Raw genomic sequence first — 14,231 nt, 5'->3', positions numbered from 1 at the left:
GTGGCTTATAAAACGTGGCTAAATAGGACAGCAAAGCGCCAGGGCAGGTGGGCGGCCCCAGGCTCACCCGCAGGTTGCCACTACCGGTTTGCCCGAACCAGTCTGAACCGGCTGAATACCAACACTGGTGATGGGTAGTAAAGCAGGCCAACATTTGGCCATATCTGATTCTATGACCTTTTTTGTGGAGGTTGTAATGCCACAATTGTTAAGGGAATCCGTTGTTGGCTATGGGACAGTGTCAGGGTTCCAGTTAACACCCCCAACAGAATCAAAACTCCGCGGCAGGCATATTCCTCAAAGTGTAGATTTATTAGGCATGTCCTATTGGCACATCTGGGGAAACCCCTATTGGGTTTCCCCCTTAATTAAAAGTATATTTTTCCTCCCCCTGTCCATGCATTCCATCCCATGGTCCAATCAGGTCACAGTCCCAAGTTCATCTGGTCTCTCATCCCGCATCCCGCCTCCTGGCACCTGGTGGGAACATCCTTGGTTCTCAGAGGAAAGGATTTTGTTTTGGTTACAATCCCCTCCCTATCTCTACCTCCCCCCTCCTGTTCCCACAGCTCGATTGGCCTCCGCTGTGGCAGCCCTGGAGATGTCAGGAGAAAATGGCTCCTGGGCTGATAGGCAGACTATGAGGCAGAGGTAAATCCCAGCGTGTGGCAAAAATGTAAATTACAGTCATGTGACTATGGGGCTCTACCGGTTCTTTAGAACTGGTAGTAAAAGAGGTGGGAGGCTCCGCCCACCCACCTGGATGTCATAATTGACTATCTGTGCATGTGCAGAAGCTTTTGTGCATGCACCGAAGCGCACATGCATGCGATCGAAGAGCACACATGCTCCCATTGCAAACCAGTAGTAAAGATAAGTAGAACTCACCCCTGGGCTCTACCAATGGCTATAATGTAGGCCAATTACCAAAGCATTTAAACTGCATGACTGCTTAGGGGGGGATTTTGGAATTTCAAATCTGGGTTGTAAATCCCCTTTTTTGGGCTACACCATAACTATGAACAGTTATTAAATGACTGTTGTCGTAAGTTGAGGACTAACCTATAAGGTCAAACTCATAAAAAAGAGATACAGTGTTCAGTACAGCACAATAGTACAACACTACTTGATGAAAAGAGCTGTGTCAGTCACTGATCGATAAATTAGGGTTGCCAGGTGTCCAGTATTTGAGCGGACAGTCCACTTTTTTCACATTATGTTCACTATTTTTTTTCATTTTTTTTTATTCAAAAGCTTTATGATGAAATGGTACGTAATCTAAAGCTGTACAGTCTAAGAGAATAAGGATAGGAGAATCGCGTCTTGTCTTTTTTTTCATAAGTTAGAATGAGACAAAGATCGAATGCTCATTGCAATAATCACATTTTACACAACAGCGCAAAAAATGCATTAAAGCAGTTATCTTTTGATATCGAAAATGTAGTGCTGAAGGTTTTTGCCGAATTTTCGAATTCTGCGAAGAAACGAGAAGAGTTGAAATCATTTTTTGAGTTTTACGAGTCAGAATTCCATGAAGTTTTGTGCCATGTTCCAACACGTTGGTTAAGTTTGTTTAAAACGGTCGAAAGACTTCTTTTAAACTGGATACCTCTAAAATCGTATTTTATTTCTCTTGGATCTGATGAGTGCCATAAGGTTATCTGGAACCTTATTTCGGATCAGGAAAATGAACTCGCAAAGGACGATGAACCAACAATTTCAGAATTTTATTTATATTTCACGCACTTCTTCATGTCAATAATGCAAGACATCCTACTGAAGCTGGAAAGCAAGAAAATTCTTGCATGTGATCTTCACATTATCATGTGTAAGCTGCGTGATTCTTTGCAAAAAAAAATACGATCAGCAGTTTTTGGGAATGAAAGTTTTATTTCCCTTACATAAAAAACATTTGCCTGAGAATGCCATGCAAAAGTTCAAGAAAGAAGCCATCAACATGTATCAAAGAGACATTGCGTACCTAGAAAAGTGGTATAATTTCACCGATTCAGTATATGAGACGCTAAATTGTTTCAATCTAATTGATCGCAATAATCCTCCAACTTTAGAAGAAATGACGAACATCTGGTTATTATCACCATGGTGAGAAGAACTTCCACCCAACACTCTCTTTGATGAAATTTCTGCCTTAGAAAAAGTTTATGTTCATCTGCAGGGCGATTCATCCCTTGATAAGTGGACGTACTTTTTCAAGAAAGAGCCAGCTCCAAGTTTACTGAAACTGTTCTAGTATTGTGCATCAATTCCGGTATCAAATGCAAACGTTGAACAAATTTTCAGTGTCATGGGAAATTTGTGGACTGACGAACGTAACCGACTGCTTGTATCAGTTTGAAGTGAACTTTGTATATTTTTTAATATTTCTCAATGTTGTACTGAAATTAAAGAATTATTCTTTAAACACAAAGAATTGATCAAAGCTGCGCAGTCAAATAAAAAATACACACGACAGCAAAGTAAAATGTAATTTAATATTTTACATATTATTATAATATATTTGATGTTTTGAATTATAAGTAAAGTTTTGAAGTGATTATTTTAATACGTGTTAAAATGTTTGTAAGAAAATATATAATTTAATTGTAATTTTTTTAAAAAATTTTTTACTACTTAACACCCCCCCCCCTCCTTGTCTGCTATTTTTTGGAAGCAGACCTGGCAACCCTAATCGATATCTATGCTTTGCCAATTTTCCTCAATCTTTTACCTTTTCTATTTCCTTCTCTACCAGCTTTTACACACCAAATGGGCATAAGATTGTTATATTTAAATAATTCTCCCTACCTTGTTCTGTTGCTTTCACATCAATACAATCTTCTGATAGGCCCGAAGTCATGAATACATTGTTCTTCTTTACTGTAAAACAAACATTTTCCAAAATATTCAACAAAATTTGTGTTCTCCCCCCCCCTCCCCATATGTTATATTATACCCAGCTTTTTCTTCTCAAGTTTTTCCAAGACTTTTAATGGGGTTTTTGTTGTTGTTGTTGCAAGAATGGTATCCAGTCCACTTAAACTCATCAAAGCTCTCTTACAGAGATAATTGACTAAAGGGACCAGCCTGAAGATACAGACTAGCCCTTTGCAAAAGATAGAAGGAAAAGGAAGCTGGAGCCAGCCAGAAAGGATTTGTGATATAATAATTTAATTTATTTTAGCAGGAGTCTAGTACTGATATGCCTTTTTCTGTCAGAACAATAAAGTGGCAGAAGAATTAAATTAATTTGAATGAGCCTAATTTGAAAAATGCAATGAGAGAGAGAGAGAGAGAGAGAGAGAGAGAGAGAGAGAGAGAGAGAGAGAAGAAAGGGATGGGAAGAAAATAAAGAAAAAAGGAAGAAAGAACATTTACGTTTCCATATCAATTTTATATATTCACTTTCTAGATCAACTTTTAACTTACCTGGCTGAGAAGGTGGAAATGTTGGAATGATGATAAAGGATGAGGTTCTTGCTTGTTTCTTGGAACATACAGTTTCTGGAAATGTAAGTATTAAGTGTTTTTTTTTCCCCAGTAGCATTTTACATTTCATAATCTTAACACAGATATTTATAGTTGAATGCTGATGTAGTTATAGTGGTACTTATTTTTGCTAACCCAACAACCCAACAACAATCCAACAACACTGTCAAACTAGTTACTAGGTCTGCATTACTATTAATCTTGTCATCGTTCCTATCACCCATTTCCTCCCACTTATGACTGTTTGACTGTAACCTTGTTGCTGGTATCCTTAAGATTTATATTGACTGTTTCCCTATGACTATCATTAAGTGTTGTACCTTATGATTCTTAACGAATGTATCTTTTCTTTTATGTACTCCGATAGAGTATGCACCAAGACAAATTCCTTGTGTGTCCAATTACACTTGACCAATAAAGAATTCTATTCTATTCTATTCTATTCTATTCTATTCTATTCTATTCTATTCTATTCTATTCTATTCTATTCTATTCTATTCTATTCTATTCTATTCTATTAAGAGGGGTTTTGGTATTTTGTTATACATATAATTTCCCCTCACTGTCATTCTGCTGTCATTTATTTGAAATGGTTAAAAAATAAAAGCATGACATTCAGCGCTTAAGTCCAGGATGTAACATTTCAAACTAAATTTTGGAAAGCTGTACTTGCCAGTGTAAACGGAATATAAAACAAGCGGTTAAGAGAGAAGCCTTACCTCTATAGGACTCTGACTCAGAGGGCTGAAAAGAAAAATATGAAGCTCTTGCACGTTTTCTGGGTCCACAGGGAACTAAAGGCAGAAAAACAGAACACATGATAAGCAGCACAGGGGCTTCGTCAGAAACCCACCACCACTATTTTATATAACAAATGTGGCAAATCCTTTGCACTGCTTATTTCTTTCCCATTTCGTAATAAACTGACTATGGGCCACACAGTTTATGGATTGTGATTTTAGTATAGTTAGACCATGTATAATTGACAGATTGGATTTTATCATAAATTTTATCTATTATTTATTATTTTATTCTAGAATTTTTAATTGTATATTTATTGAGGGTTTTCCTTTGTTCTAGTTTATGACTGTAATAAAAATTAATGAATGATAGGAACACATGATAATCGTATAAACTCCAGCCAATCCCTGTAATATACAGGTAGTCCTCAATTTACAACCATTCGTTTAGAGACTGTTTGAAATTACGACACTGAAAAAAAAATGACTTACAACTGATCCTTCCAACTTATGACCATGGCAGCGTGCCCATGGTCATGTGATCAAAATTCAGACACTTGGCAACTGGCATGTATGTACGATGGTTGCAGCACCTCATGGATCATGTGATTGCCATTTGTAACCTTCCCAAATGGCTTCCGACATGTAAAATCAATGGGGAAAGCTGGATTCACTTAACAACTGCATGATTTGCTTAATGGCAACACTGATTTACTTTTTTTTTTTATTTGATTTATATGCCGCCCTTCTCCGGAAACTCAGGGCGGCTTACAATGCGCTAAGCAATAGCCTTCATCCTTTTGTATATTTATACAAAGTCAGCTTGTACTTGATCTCTATAGCAAAAAAGGGACATAAAATCAAGCATGACTCACCGCCTTGCTTAGCAAGAGAAATTTTGGTCTCAAGTGCGGTTGTGAAGTATCCATGGGGTGTGAGGACTGGTTGTAAGTTGTTTTTTTCAGTACTGTTGTAACTTTGAAGGGTCACTAAATGAATGGTTGTAAGATGAAGTCTACCTGTATTTGGAGTCGGAGGCCCAGTTCTAATGTTCTAACCAACCCGGGGTGAAATCCAGCAGGTTCTGGAGAACCGGTAGTGGAAATTTTGAATAGTTCGGAGAACCGGAAAACACTATCTCTGGCTGGTCCCAGAGTAGGGTGGGAATGGAGATTTTGCAATATCCTTCCCCCAGTAGGTGGGAGGGAATTGGGATTTTGCAGTATCCTTCTCCTGGAGTGGGGTGGGAATGGAGATTTTACAGTATCCTTCCCCTGCCACGCCCACCAAGCCACACCCACAGAACCGGTAGTAAAAAATATTGAATTCCACCACTGAACCAACCCCTTCCACAAGTTTGACTAGAACGATTTCTGTACAGAAAGCCTGATTACCGTTTTCAGTCTTGTGCAATGGATCTTCCGCAGGCCTCTAAACAAAAAGAAAGATTTAAGGTTAAACCTTAAATGAAAAGCTGTAGATGTCAAGTTTTTTTTTCTTTTTTTTTAATAGATAGGATGGACATTCAGACTGTCATGCTCCTTTTGCCAAGCCTGTCACTGATCTCTTGACCCAGTACAACTAAACCAGTTTCCTAGGCAAGAAACAATTTGTTTATGTAAGTCTAAGTATTGCAAAAAAAAAGAGTGAAGCCAAAGAAAGGAATTAGTTGGTGGCGGTCAGCATAAAGTTGCAAGTGCCTTTTTTAGTGGCTCAAATCCATAGCTTTTTCTTCCTGCTTTTCCATGAAGTAATAGTCTTTGCACAACACTTGGTAGTCTTGAAGCCAAGCCATCATTGAGCCTTTGCACAGTGTGATTGTTGAATGTTTATATTCTACGTGACTGTCCATATCAATCAAAGTCTTTGAAAGTACACTGGAGATTATGCCAGATTCCCTTGTTCCTTAGATATATGAGCCACGGTGGCGCAGTGGTTAGAGTGCAGTACTGCAGGCTACTTCTGCTGACAGCCGGCTGCCTGCAATTTGGCAGTTCAAATCTCACCAAGCTCAAAGTTGACTCATCCTTCCGAGGGGGGTAAAATGAGGACCCAAATTGTTGGGGGAAATATGCTGACTCTGTAAACCACTTAGAGAGGGCTGTAAAGCACTGTAAAACGGTATATAAGTCTAAGTGCTATTGCTATTGCTATATAGCAGTGGTGAAATGTAAAATTTGTTACTTCCGGTTCTGTGGGCGTGGCTTGGTGGTGGGGGTAATGTGACTGGGTAGGCGTGGCCAACGTTTTTTTTTTCCTTTTAAACGCATTTTTTTCTACAACTTCTTCGGCCGAAGAGGTTGTAGAAAAAATGCTTTTAAAAGTCTCTGATGATCCCAGCTGAGCCACACGATCATCAGAGGCTTTTTTTTTTTTACTTTTTTACTTTTTTTAACAAAAAAAGCATTTTTTCAGCCAAAGAGGTTGTAGAAAAAATGCTTTTAAAAGTAAAAAAAAAAAAAAAGCTCAGCTGGGCGTGGGGGGGGGGCAAGGATTTTTGCTACTGGTTCTCTGATCCACCTGCCACCATCGCTACCGGATCGGGTGATCCGGTCTGAACCGGAAGCATTTCACCCCTGCTATATAGGCTTCAGCTCCCCTAATTCCTAGTTAGTAAGGCTAGGCTGAAAGTTGAATTCCTACACATCTGGATGGTACCTCCTGCGGAAGATAATTCCACTTTTTTGGATGAAACCGTATCTTCTCCTCTTGAGCCAAAAAAGAACAACAGTTCACCATACACACAACAAACTTCATTAATCTTATTGTTACTTTACATAATGGAAATTATGAATATGTGTTTTCCATTCATACTAGGCATTCAGTGAAAACACTTTTTCTGGCTGCACTATGGGATGCCTGAGTTAGTGTGACGTGAACTGGAAGGAGCTTAATTCAGACATTATTCTTAATTCAATTAAAGGAGAAAGAGCAATCAAACCTGATGGCACCTTCATGCTTATATGCAGAATAACATTGGGGGGAGACCTATGTACGTACAAACATGTACCTCAGTGGTGGGTTTCAAAATTTTTTACTACCGGTTCTGTGGGTGTGGCTTGGTGGGCATGGCATGGCTTGGTGGGTGTGGCTTGGTGGGTGTGGCAGGGGACGGATACTGTAAAATCTCCATTCCCTCCCCAATCCAGGGCAAAGTTACTGCAAAATCCCCATTTCCTTCAGATCAGCTGGGACTTGGGATGCAGAGAATAGATGGGGGCGGGGCCAGTCAGAATTTTTACTACCAGTTCTCCGAACTACTCAAAATTTCGACTGCTGGTTCTCCAGAACTGGTCAGAACCTGCTGAAACCCACCTCTGATGTACCTAAATAGGATATCACATTAATCCATGTTTTCCCAATCACACTATCATAAATAGTTTGTATGTGTGCAGATGATTCACAAAGATAAAAAGGGGTCTATGTCAATTAGTATTTCTCTTTCTGAAGATACTGTTTCTATGTAGACTGTCAAGGTCCCGACTGATGAACCCAACTAAGCAAGCAGATGTGAAACTTTCCAGTCTCTTTGTACTAAACTTTATTGGATACCTCATATCAGCATGAATCAAAGCAAAACCAACTCTAATTAATCCCCATGGTTTTCGCATAAAGAATCAAATTCCCCTCCCCTCATTATTTCGTGTCACATTGTCCAATTAGCAGTCCCAATATTGTTTTAGCAACAGCAAAAACTTTAGCCTTAATAACCCAGATGGCTGAACGACCTTGGTTCCCACAGAACCGGATTCTTGTTGTTGTCTGCTGTCTGGAACTGGCATATCCCCTCCCCTCCCCTTCCCCTCCCCACCCCAGTCTGTGTGGCAACTGAGAAGCGACAACAGTTGAAATCAGCACAATTCCACGTTGAAGTTGACACAGACATTCAAATAAACTGGCAATCCCACTTCACCCACCATCTGGATCCACGTACACCGAGTAAATTATCTTAAACAAATTCCAGAAGGATGGGACGACTTTCAGGTCTTACCTTGCACGGTCGTTCCTTCTTGAAAACAAACATGGGCTGCGCAATCACTGAACTATCTGGAAGTAGAACAGAAAATCCCAACATGAAATCATGTAGACCAGTTTGTTGTCTGCAGATTTCTATTTTTTTTTCTCTTTTCTCTTGAAAATGCAATTATTTGGTCTTCAAAATCATATTGTCTTCAAATCTGCAAGAGTCACCTTTTCTATTTAGGAACACAGATATAGCAATAGCACTTAGACTTATATACCGCTTCATGGTGCTTTACAGCCCTCTCCAAGCAGTTTACAGAGTCAGCATATTGCCCCTAACAATCTGGCTCTTCATTTTACCAACCTTGGAAGGATGGAAGGCTGAGGCAACATTAAATCGGTGAGGATCAATCCCCTGGCAGTCAGCAGAATTAGCCTGCAATACTGCACTCTAACCACTGCCCCACCACTACACTTATTGAAAATGTAGAATTTGTGTACAAAAATGCATATGTGATTCAGCTACAGACTTCTAATTTGAGAAAATATGAAAACAGAATCCCACTATGCTTTAGAACCTGAGAATATAGTTATTGCTGCTCCTGGATTCAGACTGCCAGTGTGTTCCACAGACAGTCTGTAATTAGATACAATCAATTTTTATTATTACGTGTAGTTTCTATATGTCAGGAAGTATTGCTATCATAGATTAGGCAAAATCTATCCAATTTGTCTAATATTAACTATATATATTGTTTGTTTGTTCCTTTCCTTTAGTGCAGGGGTGTCAAACTGGCAGCCCATGTGCCAGATGCGTCACATGCAGGCCATGCCCACCCCAGGTCCACAAAGGGGATAAAACGTCGCGATATATCACATGACGGCAACATGACACCACGAGTTTGACACCCATGCTCTAGTGGTTCATCTTCTTCTCCACTCCATTTTCCCGCCAGACAACCCCATGGATTGAGAGAGGGGCAGGCCCAAAGCCCCTTCTGAGATTTCATGGATGAGGGCGGGCTTCTTCGGGTTCTCCCTGGTCTTAGTCCAACATCTTCACCACTATACCGCTAAAGACATCTCCCTCTTTCAGTGGAGACTAAAATATCCAGTGAACAGCAACATGACGCCATGGGTTTGGTCATCTTGAAATTAAAGGATTATTCTTTGACATTTACTAGAAGTAACGTTAGTGTGAAAATCCAATAAACATCTATGTGTAATCATACACCATTTTAAAAAGGCCATGCTGTTTGCTTGTACACAGGACTCAATTTATAAGAACATAATAAAATATTTATCCCAAATTATTAATAATTATAGCCCTGAACTGCAGAAACATGGGTAGAATTCTATTCCTTCAGGGAGCTATTGAAAACTGAACTGTATATTTAAAGAAAACAGATTAACATAGCTCACAAAGCTATAATTTAAGCCCAGTTTGAATCATCCCTCAAGATTCAAATAACATGTCTTGAGTTTACCTCAAGGAAAATATATGAACATATTAGCTGATTCATCACACTTATATTTAAGATATTTAGAGATAACTTGGGCTTCATTGATACATTTATTAATGCTATAATATTCTGAAACTGTTCGCAAGTGTAAAACTGGCACTTTACAGGATATCCTTTGTATGTGAGCATATATATATAAACACATGTCTTCCGAAACTTTAAAAAGATCATAATTATGGTACATATCCTTTACTATACAAATATTTCCAGTTCTCATCTAAAGGTGGGTAAAAATGTAAAGAACTGGTGGAACAATCCTAGGAAAAGAATTATATAAGGGAGGAAATTGTTCGGCACCCTGTCTTTGTATCAATCAAAAGTATGACACTTTTCTGCACGATTACAGATGAAAGATAGCATTTTCTGGAAGAAAAAAAACATCATTCCCCCAAATGTTGTATCTGGGAGCATCTTTAATATTAGAAGCTGCACGTTTTATCAATTCTCAACTCAGTACAGTATCTCTGGAAGGGCACCTCTGGAAAATAAAAATCCAACCCTATTTCAAGGCCTCTAGTGAAGGAGAAAGAATACGCTCCCGGCCCTCTCAATTCCTGGCAAATAGATGGGAAAGAAATGGAGGTAGTGACATTTTATTTTCCTGGGCTCCAAGATCACCGCACATGGGGACTACAGCCAAGAAATTAAAAGATACTTGATCCTGGGGAGGAAAGCTATGGCAAATCTAGACAGCATTCTAAAAAGCAGAGACATAACCCTGCCAACAAAGGTGCGTATAGTCAAGGCTATGGTTTTCCCAGTTGCAATGTATGGCTGTGAAAGTTGGACCATAAAGGCTGAGCGCCAAAGAATTGAGGCCTTTGAACTATGGTGCTGGAGAAGACTCCTGCGAGTCCCTTGGACTGCAAGGCGAACAAACCGGTCAGTCCTAGAGGAGATCAACCCTGACTTCTCTTTAGAAGTCCAGATCCTGAAGATGAAACTCAAATCATTTGGCTACCTAATGAGAAGGAAGGACTCACTGGAGAAGAGCCTAATGCTGGGAACAATTGAAGGCAAAAGAAGAATGGGATGACAGAGAATGAGATGGTTGGATGGAGTCACTGAAGCAGTCGGCGTGAGCTTAAATGGACTCCAGGGGATGGTAGAGGACAGAAAGACCTGGAGGAACATTGTCTAAGGGGTCTCGATGGGTTGGACACGACTTCACAACTAACAACAAGTGAAGGAGAACCAGTCCTGCCATACTGGCAGCCTGTTCCCCTGGCTGATGGTTCGTATAGTCAGAAAAGTCTTCCTCAACTGCAATCTGAACTTTCTTCCTTGTAAATTTTATCCCCTGGTTGAAATCCTGCCCTCTAAATCAATAGAGATTAAGTGCATTCCCGCTTCTCAGGAACAGCCCTTCAGATATTTATATAACAGAATAGCAAGAGTTGGGAGGGACTTTGGAGGTCTTCTAATCCAACCTCCTGCTCAAGCAGGAGACCCTGTGCCAATGGCATTCCAGACAAGTGGCTGTCCAGTCTCTTCTTAAAAGCTTAAAAGTTAGATCCTTTAACTGTTTTACATAGGATTTCTAGGACCCTTCCCCATCTTAGTAAACCTCATCCTAATTTGCTCCATTGTCTCTTTTGAATTGATTTATAAATGTAGTTACAAGATTTAAAAATTAGTAGTATGATTGAATATAATTACTCTATTAGTATAATTCTAATACCATTCTAATTCTAATAATTCTAATTATGTTTCAGCACAGTGAGGAAGGTATCTAGAGTTGAGAAAGCTCTGTGCTGGCTTTTGAACGAGTCTAAACAGCGATGGGATAGAGTGGGTTAGTGATTATGATGTTGGGCTGGAATATGGTTCAAATCCATATTCAGATACAACATCTACCTGGATGGTTTGTGCTTATTATGCCTCAGCCTAACCTCCCTTGCAGAATCATTGTAGTGGGAATAAAAGCGGGGAAGAAGAATGACCTTGAGCCTCTGGGGAAAAAAAAAAAGCAGAATAGGAGGAGGCAGGAGAAAAGATTTTGAAAAACAATACCCCTGACTCAGTGTGATCAGATATTGATAAATCGTTGTGTACCAAAGCTTCAAGGCCACTGAAAGTTGGCAAGAGTCAAGCATTTTTCTATACCAAAATTAGAAGCAATTTTTTAAATAGCTAAAGCTCTGAGTAGGGAGGAACTGAGGATGTGACCGTGATTGGTTGATTTCTGAATGGCAATGTACACGAAGGGACATCACTGTATTATATTAAAGAACAACAGACTGGTTCCTTTGGCCAAAGTGGTTAGGAATACTGGGAGTTGATGTTCAATAAATCTGGACTGACCCATTGATTAAATGGGTCTATACTGGCAGTAGCTCACTAGTCTAATTGCCTAGTCAAGTGATGCTCAAATTTTGCACTGCCTGTACAACTCCCTAAAATAATAAATAAATAAAAATAAAACAAATGATTGTTGTTGTCATTAAGGTTGGCCATGAAATAAATGTGCCATTTTTAATAAATAAAAACATGTTAATCTCTATATCAGAGAAATCCTCAAATTCTGCTCTATAGGTTTGTACAGATGAAATCAGAATGTTAGATGGAGTTCCCACATTTCCTATGCAAATCTGATTGGGTTTTTAAAAATTGTGACCTCCCAAATTATTTGCAACTCTTCCAAATTGCTTGCAACATCCCATAATTTGAGAACCTCTGGGCTGAATAAAGGCTCCCATTAGAAGTATATCTATATTTCCATAATACTTTTGACATAGATATGGGTGGCCAGAATTCCATCCATCTTTTATTATGTGGGAAGATTCCAGATACCATGGAGGAAAAAATCATAAGAAAATCACCTTCATCGGAGAAATGTGCATAACATGTTCCCCCCTTTTACTAAGTAATGCATGGGAACTTGTCTTTCCTGCAAATATCCATTTTTTCAATAATTTCCTCTCCCATCAGCCTCCTTTCTCATTTTGAAGCCTGGGTGAAAGGAGAAAAAATTACAAGACCAGGAAGAATTTGGAGAGAGTATCAGCACTGGTGATGAAATTGTTTATTTCAGTTCCCATGGATTTTTGTCATTCCAAGTGTGCATACGCCTCCTCTGCATCAGTTTGACAAGAAAACGTTTTTTAAATAGTTTTTTACATACTTTCTTGCACATTTTTCCTTATCCATACAACTTGGTTGCACATACTGTATGTCTTTTGGACAGCGGTGTTCCGTTAATGTACTGTAATTTTTCCACATTCTTCCAAGTTAGATATCAATGATTGTGCACCTCCTCAACAGGAAAGATGAATTTTGGACCAAATTCAAGAACAAATTAAGCACAAAACAAGAAATTATTTAATGTGTGAACAGCAATTTACTCCTCAGTTAATTCTTTCAGCCTCTTAGCAGCATTATTAGAAAAATATGGACTTGAGACCTATTCTATTCTATTCTATTCTATTCTATTCTATTCTATTCTATTCTATTCTATTCTATTCTATTCTATTCTATTCTATTCTACTCTTCAGAACTAGAGCATATAGTTCTACTTTAATTCCAAAAATATTTTTTTTTATGAAAAAAAAACTGCACCCATTCATAGGGAACAAATGGTTCTGTACACCTTAAATTCAAGGAAGAACTATTCTGACCTGTAGAACAGCTTACAATGGTTTTCTGTAAGTTTGCCTTGTATTGTTGGCATGCAAAACTAAAGAGTTGGTGAGAACTTTGTTCATAAATGCGGTTTCAGAATTCATCAAGTTCATTTCTAATTATTGCATTCCTCCAATCCTTCTCTGATTCGTATTTAAATAGCCCAGATATTCTCTTGCATCATTTCTACCTACCTGATTGGCTACTACTGGCATGAGATGGATGGATGACGTGCCTGTGCCTCTCTTTCTGCCTATCTCTCTTTTCCTGCTAGCATTTCAGGAAGAAGTTGGGAAAGAAGGAGCGAGAAGTTTGAAGGGTTATTGATCCATGGTGGTGCAGTGGTTAGAATGGGGTACTGCAGGCTACTTCTGCTGACTGCTGTTTGGCAGTTCAATTCTGACCGGCTCAAAGATGACTCAGCCTTCCATCCTTCCAAGATCGGTAAAATGAGGACCCAGATTGTCGGGGGCAATATGCTGACTCTGTAAACTGCTTGGAGAAGACTGTAAAGTTCTGTGAAGCGGTATATAAGTCTAAGTGCTACTGCTATTCCTGAGGCAGAAGAAGAAACTCCAAAGGTTGAGCTTTGGAGCCATTGGCAATTGGCATAATAAAACCCCATAGAGAAGCAGTTCAGCTTCTTCAGAGTTAATTGAATTCAGACTTGAAGAAACTTATTCTTTACTGTAGAAAACATGATCCATTCATCCATTCTTTGGAGTCTAGAAAAGCATTTTATTTCAGAAAAAAAAATGCAAGGAGAGAAATGTAGAGAAAATTAAGGGCTCTTCCAGACAGGCTACACTTCCAGCAAAGGATTGAGCTATTTCATCCATTCGATGGTTCATTTATTTGTTCATTCATTCATTCATTCATTCATTCATTCATTCATTCA

At 39.0% G+C, this 14,231-nt stretch overlaps 1 protein-coding gene across 1 annotated transcript in view; it reads right to left on the bottom strand.

The window, feature by feature from the left end:
• Positions 1 to 14,231, bottom strand: part of RANBP3L (RAN binding protein 3 like) — a 43,232-nt gene that overhangs the window by 16,953 nt on the left and 12,048 nt on the right. The window contains exons 2-6 of the mRNA XM_070934564.1: positions 8,218 to 8,273; positions 5,621 to 5,657; positions 4,206 to 4,280; positions 3,427 to 3,501; positions 2,806 to 2,877 (exon numbers count right to left, since the gene is read on the bottom strand). Coding sequence (XP_070790665.1) covers positions 2,806 to 2,877; positions 3,427 to 3,501; positions 4,206 to 4,280; positions 5,621 to 5,657; positions 8,218 to 8,273 — 315 coding nt within the window. The remainder of the gene's footprint in view (positions 1 to 2,805; positions 2,878 to 3,426; positions 3,502 to 4,205; positions 4,281 to 5,620; positions 5,658 to 8,217; positions 8,274 to 14,231) is intronic.

The sequence above is a fragment of the Pituophis catenifer genome, unplaced genomic scaffold (assembly GCF_029215685.1).
Source record: "Pituophis catenifer annectens isolate HBS135680 unplaced genomic scaffold, rPitCat1.0.hap2 SCAF_2, whole genome shotgun sequence".
Lineage (NCBI taxonomy): Eukaryota > Metazoa > Chordata > Lepidosauria > Squamata > Colubridae > Pituophis > Pituophis catenifer.
Note: the sequence above shows the minus strand (reverse complement) of the source record. Positions and strands in the feature narration are given on the sequence as shown.